The sequence below is a fragment of the Rhipicephalus sanguineus genome, chromosome 2 (assembly GCF_013339695.2).
Source record: "Rhipicephalus sanguineus isolate Rsan-2018 chromosome 2, BIME_Rsan_1.4, whole genome shotgun sequence".
Lineage (NCBI taxonomy): Eukaryota > Metazoa > Arthropoda > Arachnida > Ixodida > Ixodidae > Rhipicephalus > Rhipicephalus sanguineus.
This window is the reverse complement of record NC_051177.1, coordinates 36852789-36867176: the sequence shown is the minus strand read 5'-3', so window position 1 is coordinate 36867176 and position 14388 is coordinate 36852789. Positions and strand designations below refer to the sequence as shown.

At 47.3% G+C, this 14388-nt stretch overlaps 1 protein-coding gene across 1 annotated transcript; it reads right to left on the bottom strand.

Annotated features, from left to right (window-relative positions):
• Window positions 1-1154: 1154 nt before the first annotated feature.
• Window positions 1155-7208, bottom strand: LOC119382743 (immunoglobulin superfamily member 10). Its single transcript, XM_037650573.2, has 6 exons — window positions 7033-7208; window positions 4884-5101; window positions 4309-4444; window positions 3033-3226; window positions 2594-2729; window positions 1155-1739 (listed from the first exon to the last, which is right to left on the bottom strand). The coding sequence occupies exons 1-6, from the start codon at window positions 7091-7093 to the stop codon at window positions 1261-1263; spliced, it is 1224 nt and encodes a 407-aa protein (XP_037506501.1). The 5' UTR covers window positions 7094-7208; the 3' UTR covers window positions 1155-1260.
• Between the last annotated feature and the right edge of the window lie 7180 nt (window positions 7209-14388).

Sequence of the window (14388 nt, the reverse complement as noted above, 5' to 3'; positions counted from 1 at the left end):
TATCGTTATCTGAGTTGAAGCGTTCTCGCACACGTGTTAACGACGTACCCTATCTGTCGCCAAGTTTTCCAGGCCGCAATCTCTCGCGATCCGACTGAAATATGGAGGAAGGAAAAAAAAAACTAGGGAGCGTCACGTGATGATCTTGAAGCCTATAGTCATAAAAACAATTTAAGGGAGAAATGTGCCCTGGTCAGGTGATAGGCAAGCGCTACTACTGGTCACTTAGGTTGCGTCTGCGCGGGCGCTGCGGTGACCTAATCCTACCCAGGAGGCACCGCGCACTGGTCGGGTTTCAGAGGAGTTCGGCTTTCCGAGGCTAGCGGGTCCACGTGACGCTCCCGTCTAGTTTTTTTTTTCTTTCCTACGTGGACGGGAAGTACACATCTTTGTGTCGTCGCGGTGATCTTTTGTATTAGGGTGATGTAAAAAATACATTGTTTACGTAAATGCGGTGGCGTCTTGCTCTAATCTGATACCCTGCAACGAGGAAGGGGAATACAAAAAGCGAGGGCTTGAATAATAGTACGGTTATTGCAAAACAGTTGGAGGACTGTGGCAATTGTAGTGAAGGGAAACAAACGCTCGGCGTAATGCGCGACTTTATCTCATTACGCTGCATGGGAGAGAACACACAGAGAATTAGGGTTTCCTGTACGCCACGAAAACAGGTCAAGCACCGTCATGCTACTTTACGTCAATGAAGGAAAGAAGTGGAAACTTTAAGGGCTCGTTTTTCTTTGTTATGCACAATATCAATGAGAACTAACAGATAATAATGCCAAGGAAAGTATAGGGGACATTATTAGTAGTAAATGTAATGTAAATGTGAAGAAAGAAAAGTGGACGAAAAGGTAGCTTGCCGCGGGTAGGGACCGTACCTGCGACCTTCGAATAACGCGTCCGATGCTCTACCAACTGAGCTACCGCGGCGGCCATCCCCCCGTCCACTTTATAGGGTATATATGTATTTAAACGTGGGAGCGTCAGTCAGCGCCGCCAGTAGCCATGACGGCGAGTGTGGAACACTCTTTTTCTGCCTGTTGGCGCCACGTAGCACGTCAAGTCAGATGACGAACGGTGTGACCGCGACGCTTTTGCGACTGATAGGACCTATGGGTAAACAGCGCATGACCGGGAAACGTGTTTTTATATAGCTTTATTACACACATTAAGAAGTCTCGGGTAGATTTATTTAAAAAAAAATGTGCGCGCCTGAGAGTGTAAGTAAGCTTGGAACATTTTTGGTTGCAACTCTGTTCACTGGTAGGCGACCCACGCCCTTGCCAGAATCTTCATAGCCTTGGTGAGACACTCGTCTTGTGTTGACGAGATGGAACCGAGGTGCGGCGGTCGCTGTGGCGGCTGGCTGTGCTGCGGACGCTGGTGCTGGTAAGGCGCCCTGTGGTCTCCCGTATGCTGGCCAACCGGAATGGACATCTCGCCCACCGCTTCGTACAGGCCCACGAAGCTGGCCTGACACTTCACACGCAGGGCGGCTCTGCTTACGTCGTGCTGTCTGACCGGGATGGTTGCAGCGAGCGTGGTCGTCTGGAAGCCGTCCGGGTGTGTGTCGACTTTAGTCCTAACGTCGGCATCGATCAACAGGCGGTCGTTCACGTACACCGCGAGCTTGGGAGCCGGCCTAGAGCGGCTGGACGTGCAGTTGAGGAGCACGTTGTCTCCCACCTGGTAGGTCTCCCTGTCGTACGTGATGTGTGGTCTCATGTCACGTTGTTCTGCGAGAAAGTACGAGAAGATTCGAAGGAAGAAACAAGTGGGGCTGTGAAAAGACCATTGTACGGATTTGACGCATATTCAATATTGCACCCCTCCTTGGACTTGCTCCTTGTTATGCATTTGAAAATGCGAAAGAAAGCTGAAGAGGAGAAAATGAAAGGCGAGGTAATTGAAGAAATAGACACGAAGCAACCCAATCTGAAAGGTCGTTGATATTTCGATGCGACAGCAAAGCGGAGAACGACAACATCAACAACGAATTGATAGAATCCATGCATCTCATTCGCCACACTGGTCTTGTCGTTGGGTGACGCAACTGCACATGTCACACGCACAATTACTTGTTTTGTAGGGACACATTATGTATCTGGTAACATCTTTGCGCACCGCCACGCGACGGTATACAGCCAGTTATCTGTTAAATGGTTCGCACAACATTGCTTCCCACAGTGCGTGGAGCTTGAGATAATATTATTAGGTGATGAAAATGGTAGCGTTGCTGTGTACGTCCCCGGCTGTCTGAAAGAGTAGCAATAATAATAGTATGTGGGGTTTTACGGGCCAAACCCCCGATATGATTATGAGGCATGCCGTAGTGGAGGGCTGGGGAAAGTTCAACCATCTGATGTTCTTTAACGTCCACTGACATTGCGCAGTACACGACCCTCTAGCATTTCACCCCTATCGAAATGCGACCGCCGCGGCAGGGATCGAACCCGCGACCTTCGGTTTCGCAGCCGAGCACCGTAACCACTGTACCACCGAGGCGGACTGTCTAAAAGAATAGCCTAAGGACAAAGAAATGAATGTGAACTACAGTGACCGATTTGGTACCGATTTGGCACATACATACCGAACACCGCGAGCATCTTCTCGTCCTGGACTGTGAGAAAAGGGGGAGCGTCGGAGCTGGCTTCGCAGCGGTAAGCGCCGGCACTCAGGGCACTCAGGTTCTTCAGGAACAGCGACGAATAGTTGCCCTGCAGCATCTGCGTTTGGCACACAGATGAAGAAAGATAAGCTCTTTATTGGAAGGTAAATACTTTCGTAGGCGTGCATATGAAAGGAGCGCCCGTGCTAAATTGCAATGATTGTTTTTAGAGTTGTTTCTTACGATTTCGCTAAGAGTTCCTCATAGTTCCCCTTAATATAGAGGTAAGCTTTCTGGCACTCCATTTCGGGGTGTGGGTAAGGGAACGGCATGTAAGAATGTAAGGGGAGGGGGCAGTTGCCCTTTGTTACCCCTGGCGCCGCCCCTGAGACTCGTGTGACTCGCGGAGCAGTGGACTTACATCGACCGTCACACCTTGCACGCTGTACATTTCTCCAGGAGGCCTGTTGCGAGGAATAAAGGTGTAGAATACTTTGTCGTCCTTGAGCCACTTGAAGCTGTACAGGGGCAAGCTGCCGAGGTTGTGCGCGCAGTTGAGACGCACGGAACCGCCGAGGATTCCGATTGGTGGCTGGTCCATCGATAAAGGAGTTTCTGTGGAGTGTGGATTGAAACACGCACATGTAGAAGGTCACTCAAGTAAAAACAGCGGCAGCATCATGTTCGCTCAGTGGGCTAGTTGGTGTGCGACTTATGCTGCGCTCGTTCGGCGCCTCTTCTCTTGTTCTCTGTGTGCCTTCTCTGTTTTTCACAGTAAGAAACAGCGGCTGCGATCACTGCCATAGAACTGTCTCTTATTTTCTACGCAAGTGTAGTGAAATTAGCGCTATAGTCTTAGAATTTCCCAGGGTAGACGAACCTGAAGCACCTAGGTGATTTTAATTGTACAGTAGCTCTATACTCACTAAAGCTATTAACCAAACTATGATGAATGGGATACGTTAGCTAAGGGGCTTGTTAGTGCTTGTTGGCCATTGTTGGAAAGCTTTTACGTGACGCCTGGTTCTGCGGCGACTTTCGTGCGGCATACCCAAAGTTCACATTGTTACGACATTCACAGCAATAGTCACTGTTGGGAACTAAAAAGCCACACACATATAAGCAACGGCAAAGTGTGCGTGTTTAACAACGTGAGTGTGTATAGTGAGAGACCACATGGCCTCTCCGTGTTTACATCTGGGCGCGGCTGTGAATTATGTATTATTGCAGCCGCCGTGAACTAAATACATGTAGAGTCACGTTTCCCCGGGACGCCGCTCTCGCCATGTATTGTAAACAAGAGAGCGACGGAACGGCCCTCCTCCTCCTCGAGGACCCCGCCTCATCGGGGCAGTCTGCTCGAGGCTCTGTAACTACGAGCAGCTCAATAAAGTTTCTCTTCCGTCCTCTGATCCTGCGTTCTTGATATACAACAGTCACGAACTTCTGTCACTGAGCAAGGTCGCGGGTTTGATTCCTAGCCGTAACGACCAAATTCTGACGGAGGTAAGGATACAAAAACACTAGTGCGCCGAGAATCGGGCTCACATCAATGCTCTAAAGCCAGTGTAAGCAAACATGGAACTATCTACCGCAATGACTTTGGTCATATTACCTGTGTAGTGTTGCTTACAGACGCTAAACTAGTAATTCGACCCACCCACATAGCCATTAATGCATTGAATGTTTTCAATCACCTGTGACGACCAGCTTCTTTTCATCCGCATCCTCATCCAACGTCGGTGCGTCGGCCAATACTTTGCATTTATATATTCCCGAGGCAGAGTGCTGTACGTTGTCAAGCACTACTGTAGTGTTGGTGCTTCTTATGACCTGCAAAATAGATCCTCTATCATGGTAGTAAACGACTCGCGTTTTATCCTACTGGTTTTCTTCTGTGAGCAAACCCATTAAAAGATTCCTGACCATACATATATAATATCCCTTTCCTGGCGTGTAGTGCAAGCCTTTATCTATCTTAAAGTGACATTTTTTTCTCTCCGAAGTTTTGTTTCATATTGTGGCTGGGATGTTAGAATATCGATGTTTCATTATCACTAAGCAAGTAAAACTGTTGCATCGAACCATTCTCACCTCACACTCAGCGTTGTTACTTTTCTGGGGAATAGCCGTCGCAGTCCCACATAGTTTACCACGAACTGCTAATATAATATATATTCAACGACAAAGGCTCGATATTTTGAATATTAACGCATTCTATATATTGTTTTTCAGTGAAACTGCAGGGATAAAAAGAACAAGCAGTGCTTACGTCCACTTTGAGTCCTTTGATATTGAACGCCTTTATTTTCGGCCTGTCATGGGGCATATATCGGAGAAACTCGACGCCATCTTTATACCACTTGACGCTGTACAGCCGATCCCCCTCCAGGTCGTAGCGGCATTCGAGCGTCACAGTGGATCCGCGAATCGGCGACTCGGGAACCTTCAATCCGATTAATCTCAGCGCTTGCGCCGGACCAGTAGTGTCTGTAATAAACGTTCATCCCATCTGTTCATCTATGCCGTACTTGCTTGTAGAAAAGCATCGTGCTCAGACAGTTTGCGGGCAGTAAACACCAAAACAAAACATTAGTTAGTTATTTTTCCCCTCACGGACTAATACTCAGGCGGCCATTGGTTGCGCGAAATGATATCAGGTATAGTAGTTGCATTTCGCTGAAAAAGAAAACAAAACATGAAACGCGGAATAGAGCTAAATAGCTTTGCTTCTGGAAGAATTGATAGCTGGGCTTGTTGGCAATAGTACTGGAACATCTTGAAAACAGCGCGAAAACTACACGGACAAAAGAAGCTAGGGGGACACACCATCTGTCCCCCTATCTTCTTTTGTCCGTGTAGTTTTTGCACTGTTTTCAGCATGTTCAAGTACATTACTTCAGGCTTAATTTTCTGGCGTTTATGGTTGCTCTAAACCTCGATCTAATGGATTTTTAAGTCTTGTTGGAGCGTTTGTTGAAGAGCAAGCGACTGTGCGTTTCTTATAATGCTGTCTCAATTTTCTTAACCTCAGCTTGTCCCGTAATTTCGCGCTATTTGCACGTATCCTCTATATACAAGCATCAACAAACGCATTTCACCCGCTTATTATACCATTTTGATGAATATTTAGTGTTAGCTTCGAATGAAGGAAAGTAGATGACTTTTAAGGCGTCATTTTTTTGTTAGACGCAGTATTAATGAGAACTAACAGACAATAATGCCAAGGAAAGTATAGGGGACGTTATTTTGTAATAATTAGAATATAAATGTGAAGAAAGTAAAGTGGACGAAAAGATAACTTACCGCCGGCAGGGACCGAACCTTCGACCTTCGAATAAGGCGTCCGATGCTCTACCACGGAGCTACGGCGGCTGTCATCCTCCCGTCCACTTTATGGGGTATATATGTGCATTTAAACCTAGGAGTGTTAGTCGGCGCCGATCGCAGCCGTGGCGGCGAGTGTGAAACGCTCTTTTTCTGCCTGTTGGCGTCACGTAGCACGTGACCTTTTTACGAGCTGGCAGCTGACCAATTATCCCTCGCATACTACCAGCCTGCTAGAACGAGACCCTCGCTATGAATGAAGGAAAGTAGATGACTTTTAAGGGCTTGTTTTTTTTTTGTTAGACACAATATTAATGTTAGACACAATATTAGTGTTTGCTTCGGCATACGAGCTGAACTAGGGAGTGCCCGCAAAGCTTACAGTGTTCTACATTCCTGTTTAGTGCGAAACCGTTCAAGCTGTTGGCTTTTTCTAAGGAAAATATGTCCGCAATATATTCAACTTATGCAGTTTAACCCAGAAGAAAAACAACATAATGCTGCCAATGAATATAAGAAGATAATTTTGAAGGCTCGTTTATTTGTTTGATACAGTCTTAATGAAGACAAACAGATAATGAAGCCAAGGAAAGTATAGAGACCTTAACTGTGCTGTTTTAAGTGTATTGTAGTAATTACGATATAGCAGTGGCGTAGCCCGTGCCCCCCCCCCCCCCCTAATTTATTTTTTTTTGCCATTGCATACAGAGCCCAAAATGACACTCAACCACATCTGCCTGGGCCCCACTTCAGATCAGGTGCCCCCCCCCCTCCCCGAAAAAAAAAAAATTCTGCCTACGGCCCTGCGATATAGATGTGAAGTGGACGCAAAGACAACTTGCCGCCGTCAGGAACTGTACCTGCAACCTTCGGAATAACGCGCCCGGTGCTCTTCCAACATGAGCTACGGCGGCGCAGTTTTGGTCCCTACCGGCGGCAAGTTGTCTTTTCGTCCACTTTACTTTCTTCCCATCTGTATCACAATTACTGCAACACACTTAAAACAGTACACTTAACGTCCCCTATACTTTCCGTGGCTTCATTATGTGTTGATTTTCATTAAGGTTGTATGGAAAATAATGCTGCTGACTTACATGTCGTAATCCAGATGAAGAAGAGAAACACACACGGTGCACAAGCCATTTCGTACTGCATATGTCGGTCCTCTAGCTGTCTTCAATAATGTCGCTCCTTGGAGCCGCGGCCGGCGTTCCTTTTAATACCGGCAATGAACTCTCCGCCAGGGGCGTGACGACGTCTTGCTCGATGTGGTGTCGCAGGGCGACGCAATCTGCGTGAAAAGACAGCTGATAGAGCTCACCACCGCAATAGATTTTCAGACGGCACGCTTCTGATGGCGTGGGAACGTGGCATTGAAACTCAAGGTTGTCCAGTAGCGAGCGTGAGACCATGGCAACCCATCTTGCTCACTTAAACGCAGTTCGCTTACAGAGAGAAGCCTGCTCGAATTATGCGCACATGCGCGACACACTGAGTGCAACTGCGCAATAGCTCTCTACTTTCTAGGGTGTTGACACGATCATCCTGCGAACGCGTATACACGCAGCTTCGCTTATTTTGTTTTAACGGGGCACCACGTGGTCCGTCTTTACGATCAAATTGCCTGACGCTTGCCCACCAAACGGACGTGCCCAACAAAGATTGCAGCTTCTCGGGAGGGAGTTTGAATTGCGTACTGGTAAGGCGGCGCTGTCGAAAGCAGGGACGTAAGGGGTACGAAAAGAGAAACTGCAGCACTCCAGTTTGCTCCTCTGTACGCCTCTCGTTGTCCCTGTCTTCGAAAGCTCAACCCTATTAACGGTAACCCGCCAAGATATTGTTACGGAGAGTATTTTTGTGCAGTAGCCGGTTGGCACGGATGAAACTAAACTGCGCAGAGCGCACAGGGTTTGTTGTTGTTGTTGTTCACGCCTAGGGTTACAGGCCGTCAGGGCAGCTCGAGACACAACACCGCATTAACGTCGTTGTCATATTCATCCATTGAGAAGCAGGAGCGGTATTTCTATGGCCGCAACATCAACCCTGCCAGCAAAGCACCGTCCATGTGCTTGGTATGGTTGAAATGGCGCGTCACACTTGTAAGGTTTGAGGCGGGAAACGAGCACGATGTCACTTCGGAGTGTGGCCGTCGGTGAGTTCGTTGTCATCTCAAATCTCATAAATGACAGGTGTCACATGGCGCAGGACTTGGTAAGACCCGATGTATTGCGATAGGAGCTTTTCGGAGAGGCCAACACGACGAGATGGGAGCCAGGGTAGGATAAGAAAGCCCGGAGGAAGATCGGCATGTCGACGATAGTAGAGCGACTTTTGTGTGGTCTGGAATGACGAGCGTGGCTCAACTGAGGAGCAGGAGTGGCATTTCCATGGCCGTGACGACACTTTTCATGAAAATATGCGCGATGTCTCACTACATCAGGGAATGTGCTGACATTTGTATGCGTTTTCCTATAGAAAGAAATAACATTTTTTCTTCGTCTGGAATATTTTCGTATTCACTCTAGAGCTTCTCGGTTCCTAAGGGTCGATATTTGGGAAAAAAATGTAGGGAGGTGAAGAAATGTCAGTGGCCTTGAAATGTAATTTCGAAAGGTGGCCTTTCTTTAGGAAGCAGCGATATAGTTATGCAACGATGAAGCGTTTATGTAAGTGCATGCATTTGAACGAGGAGCATTATTTTCTAATCATAATACCTCAGGGTCCCCGGCAGTCAGCAGGTTATGCATGATAGGTAAACATCATGTAACAGTCGGTACGTTCGCGTGAGATTTATTCCAGTGAAAGGGGCGTTTCTCGTGTGTGTGCTGCATGCACACTGCCTAATGTAGTGACAGCAGTAATATGGCCCTGATGCGGCGACTGGACTAGTCGGCGCCCGTACTCGAAAACGTCCCCATCGCTCTTCGGCAGACAGAGCTTTCTTGAGAGCGTCTGGGCCAGTGCGAACACCTTTAACTTAGTGGTGCCCTTCGCGCGGTTGTGCGATATGACAGCGTCTTTTCTTGTCTATCTTTCTCTCACCTTTATATTCCCGTTTTCTCCTCCTCCAAGCTTAAGCCAGCGAGACACTTTTCTGGTTGACATTCCTGTCGTCGCCCTTCCTTTTCTCCTCATCCTCCTTGTTAAGTCACACGGTCCTTTATGCAATTGCCGAATACGGCTGGCGGGCGAAAGCCATCGTTTTCTTTTCCCTCGACTGTATAGACATCCCCCCTTCCCTCCCCAAGAAGCTTTCTGCGCCCAACGTGTTTTAGCACGGCCTCCGGGATCGATCCACCTTTGACCAAGCGACAATGTCATGTGATGTCGTCACGTGACATCATAGGGGCGTCATGATGACGTGATAGGGTGACGTCATCACGTGACGGTGATTTTTCGCATTGCTCGTACTGACGCCGCCGACATCGATGGTCACTTTTCACGTTTGATGAGGCGTCAGCGCGCGGCGCCGAGACTCGACGCTGTGCCCTCTCCTTATGGAGAGAGAGAGGGCATGCACCTTCTTGTGGCCGCGCACCCTCTCCCTTCATAGGGAGAGGGCGCGGCGCCGAGTCTACACGGCACGCGCTGACGCGTTGTAACTCGTACGTGTGTGGTTAAGGCTTAAGGCTTTCGTTTTCATAACTGGTGACCGTGACGCGTGTGCGTGAGCCACCATCCTTTATTGTACACTTGAAAACGCCCGATCACCGTTTTCGAACGAGTCGTCGTCATCTTCAGACAAAGCCCCCTTTTTTGATCATCTAATGCATTCTCGGCGCTCTGGTCTCTGGGAAAGGATGCACTCGACAGCAGCCGTCGCCGCCGTGGCTCGACGCGAACGTTCCCCTCGACCGCTCCCGCAAGGACGTTCGAAAACAGGGCCTCGCACCTCACTCGTACGTGGTCCCCGTCCTCGTGCCCCAACGGGAAGGTGGCACGAGCGCTGACTACGGATAAGCCATCGAGGTTTGCTTTCAGTCTGGTCTTGGTATCGTTCACAAGCTGGCCATTAACGAACAGTGAGAGGCTAGGAGACGGCTTGGAGCGAACGCCAGTGCAGCTCAGTCTCGTGGTATCACCGATGATGATGGTTGAGGTACGGGGCGTAGCTGGTAGCCATTCTGCGTGACCAAATAATAACATAACATAATAAGAGCATTGCGGCTGTGAGCGCGCAAGTGTTTATGATCGAACGTCATCATCACAGCCATTTCGAGAATTATAATCACCATTTAACATCATCATAATCATCATCATTACTTCGCTTGAGTTATTTCTTTATCATTCTCAACTCAAGTGACGTGACCTACATGACTACTACTACTACCACTACTACTACTACTACTACCACTGCTACTACTACTACTACTACTACTACTACTACTACTACTACTACTACTACTACTACTACTACTACTACTACTACTACTAGTAGTAGTAGTAGTAGTACAGTTGGAATATGTTGGACGTACTATTAAAATCTGTTGAATAGAGACCGGATTTTAGGCAAATGCCTGTTTTTTTCCTTGTGCTCCTATCGCACCATTTTGATATATGAGCATGAATTAGAGGTTAAGATAGGCTTTTATAGTGGTTTTATAGTGCCTATAAATGCCTATTTTTGGCGTTCGTGCCTAAATGCTTGCAAATGCCTATAAATGCCTATTTTAAAAATTGGCGCTTATATAGACGCTATTTAGCCTCATGTATCGCTCCCGGGTGCTCTTTGAGACCGTTATTCATGTTACCTCGTAAGATTGACTGTTGGGAACTATGGGGTTCAACCTATAGTCCTCTAGTTCAACCAACTCTAGTCCTCTAGTTCAACCAACCAACAACCGCGGGTAACAGTGAAGCGGGACACGCCGGCGAGCATTCGCCGCCGCGCTGACGTGGCCCGAGCAGTTGGCGAATGCGAAACCGCGGAGAGACGTCAGCGGAAAGGAGAGTGAAGAGCAAAAAAAAAAAAAAAAAAAAAAGAAAAAAAGAAAGGAAAATGTGATGTGAACGCAGCTTTTGCTTCGTTTATAACAGCAGTAGCGTAGCCAGAAACCTTTATCAGAGGGGGGGGGGGGGACACCCATACTTTATATATGTTCGTGCACGCGTTTGTATGTGTGCGTGTTATACACACACGCAAAACTGAAAAGTTTCGAGGGGGGGGGGGGGGTTGAACCCCCCCCCCCCCCCCCCCCCCCCCCCCCCCCTACGCCAAAGGTTCACTGCCAGGGGAGAAATTGGCTCTACGCAATTCGACCCGGCCAATAGGAGGAATCCCCCCCCTTCTGGTCTTTTAGCAATCTGGCGGTTTGTTCTTGCTCTGCACTTCTCTGTCATGCCGGAAAGACACTCAGGAGTGTGTTGATTCGACAGTGGACACTTAACTCACTCTGCAGAACAAGGGAGTGCGAACCGTGCGGGACGAAGCACGCTGTGTTCAAACGTTCGCGCCTTTTGTTTTCCTGTCGTAGATAGAGGTCACGCACGTCTTCGTTTGAAATTATTTGCATTTATGGGAAAATTTATTGTGCCTATACTTACGATTTTGGAAGCCTAAAACATTGTTTTGCCTGCCTATTTTTGGCGCCTGAAACGAGCTTTTTTAGTGCCTAAAAATCCGGCCTCTACTGATGAACATCCACCGCAGTTGGAATCTGTTGGACATATACTTTCGAAATCTGTCGGGATCTGATGGACATACGCCACCTGTTGGAACTTGATGAACTTACTGTTAGAATCTGATGGACGTGCGCCTCCTGTCGGAATCTGGTGGACATACTGTTGGGATCTGACGGACGTACGCCGCCTGCTAGAATCTGTTGGAATCTGATGGATATACTGTTGGAATATGATGGACATAAGCTGCCTGTTACAATCTGTTGGACATACTGTTGGAATCTCTTGGAATCTGATGGACATACGCCGCCTGTTGGAATCTGTTTGACATACTGTCCGCAATGTTTACATCACTTAACACTCAGTGATAATGATTTAATTTAGCTAGAGAGTTGTGCATAGGCGTGGGCAGGGGGGGGGGGGGCAGAGGGGGGGCGCCCTTCCTAGTCACCTAAGAAGGGGAGGGGGGGGGCAAAGTTTGCCCCATACATTAGCGCCGCGATGAACCTTCGCCTGCCTTCAACCCCCCCCCCCCCCCCCCCGCCTCTGAAGGGGAACCCTGCTCCCGCCTATGATCGTGTGCGCATTTCAGAATCTGTCACAGCTCTTAAAAAAGACTCATCAGGGCCTGCTAAGCAACTGTTATTGCTGAGAAACGGCAATAACAGCACGATTCTCAATGTGCAGAATGTGGCACTGGTATTTCATTAACGTGCTTGCCTATTGCAAGGTGCAAAGCCAACACTGGCATATGCTGACAGAGACTGCAAAAGTTCTCTCAGCTCATAAAGTTAAGTCAACACCCACAAGGGGGGGGAAGGTTTATGAAACGGAGGGTGGGCATCATTAAGATGGATGCAAAAATTTAGTTTTACGTGCTAAAATTATGATATAGTTACGAGATATATCTTATCATAAAAGAGTTTAGATTAATTCTGTCTGCTCGACTTGCTTCAATGAGATCTTCAATTATGTGCACGATTCCTTTTGCTCTTCGTTCATATCAGAATACAGCAGCCACGGGCTAAATCGAACCCGCGACATTCGACGGGTCAACGCTGCCGATGCCCCGGTTTTTCTTAACATTCTCGCATTTCAATTACCAATGTCTGTTCTCGCCATTCCTGGTTAGATATTAACTGTCAATCACCTGTGGCGCATACCCGTACACCGCGGCCCGTGGTAAACGGGTATGTGCCACACGTGTCTGGAGGAAAGGGCTTGACGACGTACGCGAGAGGATTTTCACGTTATTCATGTCATGACCAGACAGTCATATTCGTCAAACCATGTTACCCTTGCATGGCAATTTTGGTCTACACCAAGGTAAGGAGACGATCACGAGAGCACCCAGATGTAGGCGGCTAGATAGATAGATAGATAGATAGATAGATAGATAGATAGATAGATAGATAGATAGATAGATAGATAGATAGATAGATAGATAGATAGATAGATAGATAGATAGATAGATAGATAGATAGATAGATAGATAGAAACGCTCAAAGCTTCGCATTTAAAACAACTCCTCTTGAAAGTCAGTGTAAGTCAGTGTAAGCCTCCCAGCTTTCGCGCAATCCTCCAGTCTTCTCTCTGCCACGCAAGCTACAGTAGTTCGTTGTAGTTTCAGTAAACGTGTGTTAAGTGTTACGGCAATAAAATTTTGAAGGAAAGTAACGCAAAAGTAACCGATTACATTTCTGTAATTGCTCGGTTACTTTTCTGGGACTGTAACTGACCTCCGTAATCAATTACCTTTTAAAGGAAGTAATTGTAATTGTAATTGGTCATTTGTTTTCTGTAACGTGTACAAGTCTGATTAGGGGATACATAGTGTCGGGGGACGCAAACTCAGTGGTAGGCCTTTTGCGTTATTTTGATGCTCTACGTTTTTTTGAACGCCCGGTTCTTTGCTCTCCCCAATGCTTATTGGGACGTCCTAACCTAAAACTCTGTAATGTCTAGTGCAGAAGGTGCACTCATCTACTTTGGATGTCCGCGATAGTCCGTTAAAGTGTATTTAGAAGCGTAGCTGGAAAGTAACCAACTTCATGAAAAATGCATGTAAAAGCTAGTCTTGCAGTATCCGCATGAAACGAGCTTTCATGCTTTTCGGCAAAATGGAGCGGCACTGGCTATAGCCGGGGGGATAGGTGTTCGAAACCCCTACCCGAATTAAAAAAAAATTGCACGTGTACTCGCACATATACAAACATACGCACTAGCATGTATAAAGCGCGGTTGAACAACCATCCCCCTCCCCCCCCCCAAAAAAAAAATAAATAAAAATATCTGGCTACGCCACTGTGGAGCGGGATATGTACACAGTCGCGCTCAATATGACTTACAATACGGAAGCGAGTGGCCTCACAAAATTTAAGATTACCCATGGCGTCTACTATACCTTATTTCCACAAGTAAACGCTGTTCGTCTAACTTGGAGATGATCCCAAATGAGAAAATATAATTTAGTTGCGGAAATTTAGGCAAGTTGTAGCCACGCGCCATCTTTGAACTCGCAAGTCCACGCGCTCCCGGGAGTGCTGCAAGTCATATTGAGCGCGACTCTACGTTGTCGTTATAATTTTTTTTCGTTATTAAGTATAATTTTTCTTGATTTCGGGTAGGAACAGCTTATCACATTAAAAAAGAGAAATAAAGAAACACCCGTAGATATTTAGAATCTTCGCTATTCCTGAGGCGCTGATGTCCAGCCCCACAACTCGAATTTTCGTGAACAAGATTGCGCTGTCATACAGAGTCACTGAATTTAGCTTCGTGTCTTCTTAGTGCGTCCTCAGAGTCGTCTTGTAGACACGCCTTGGACACAT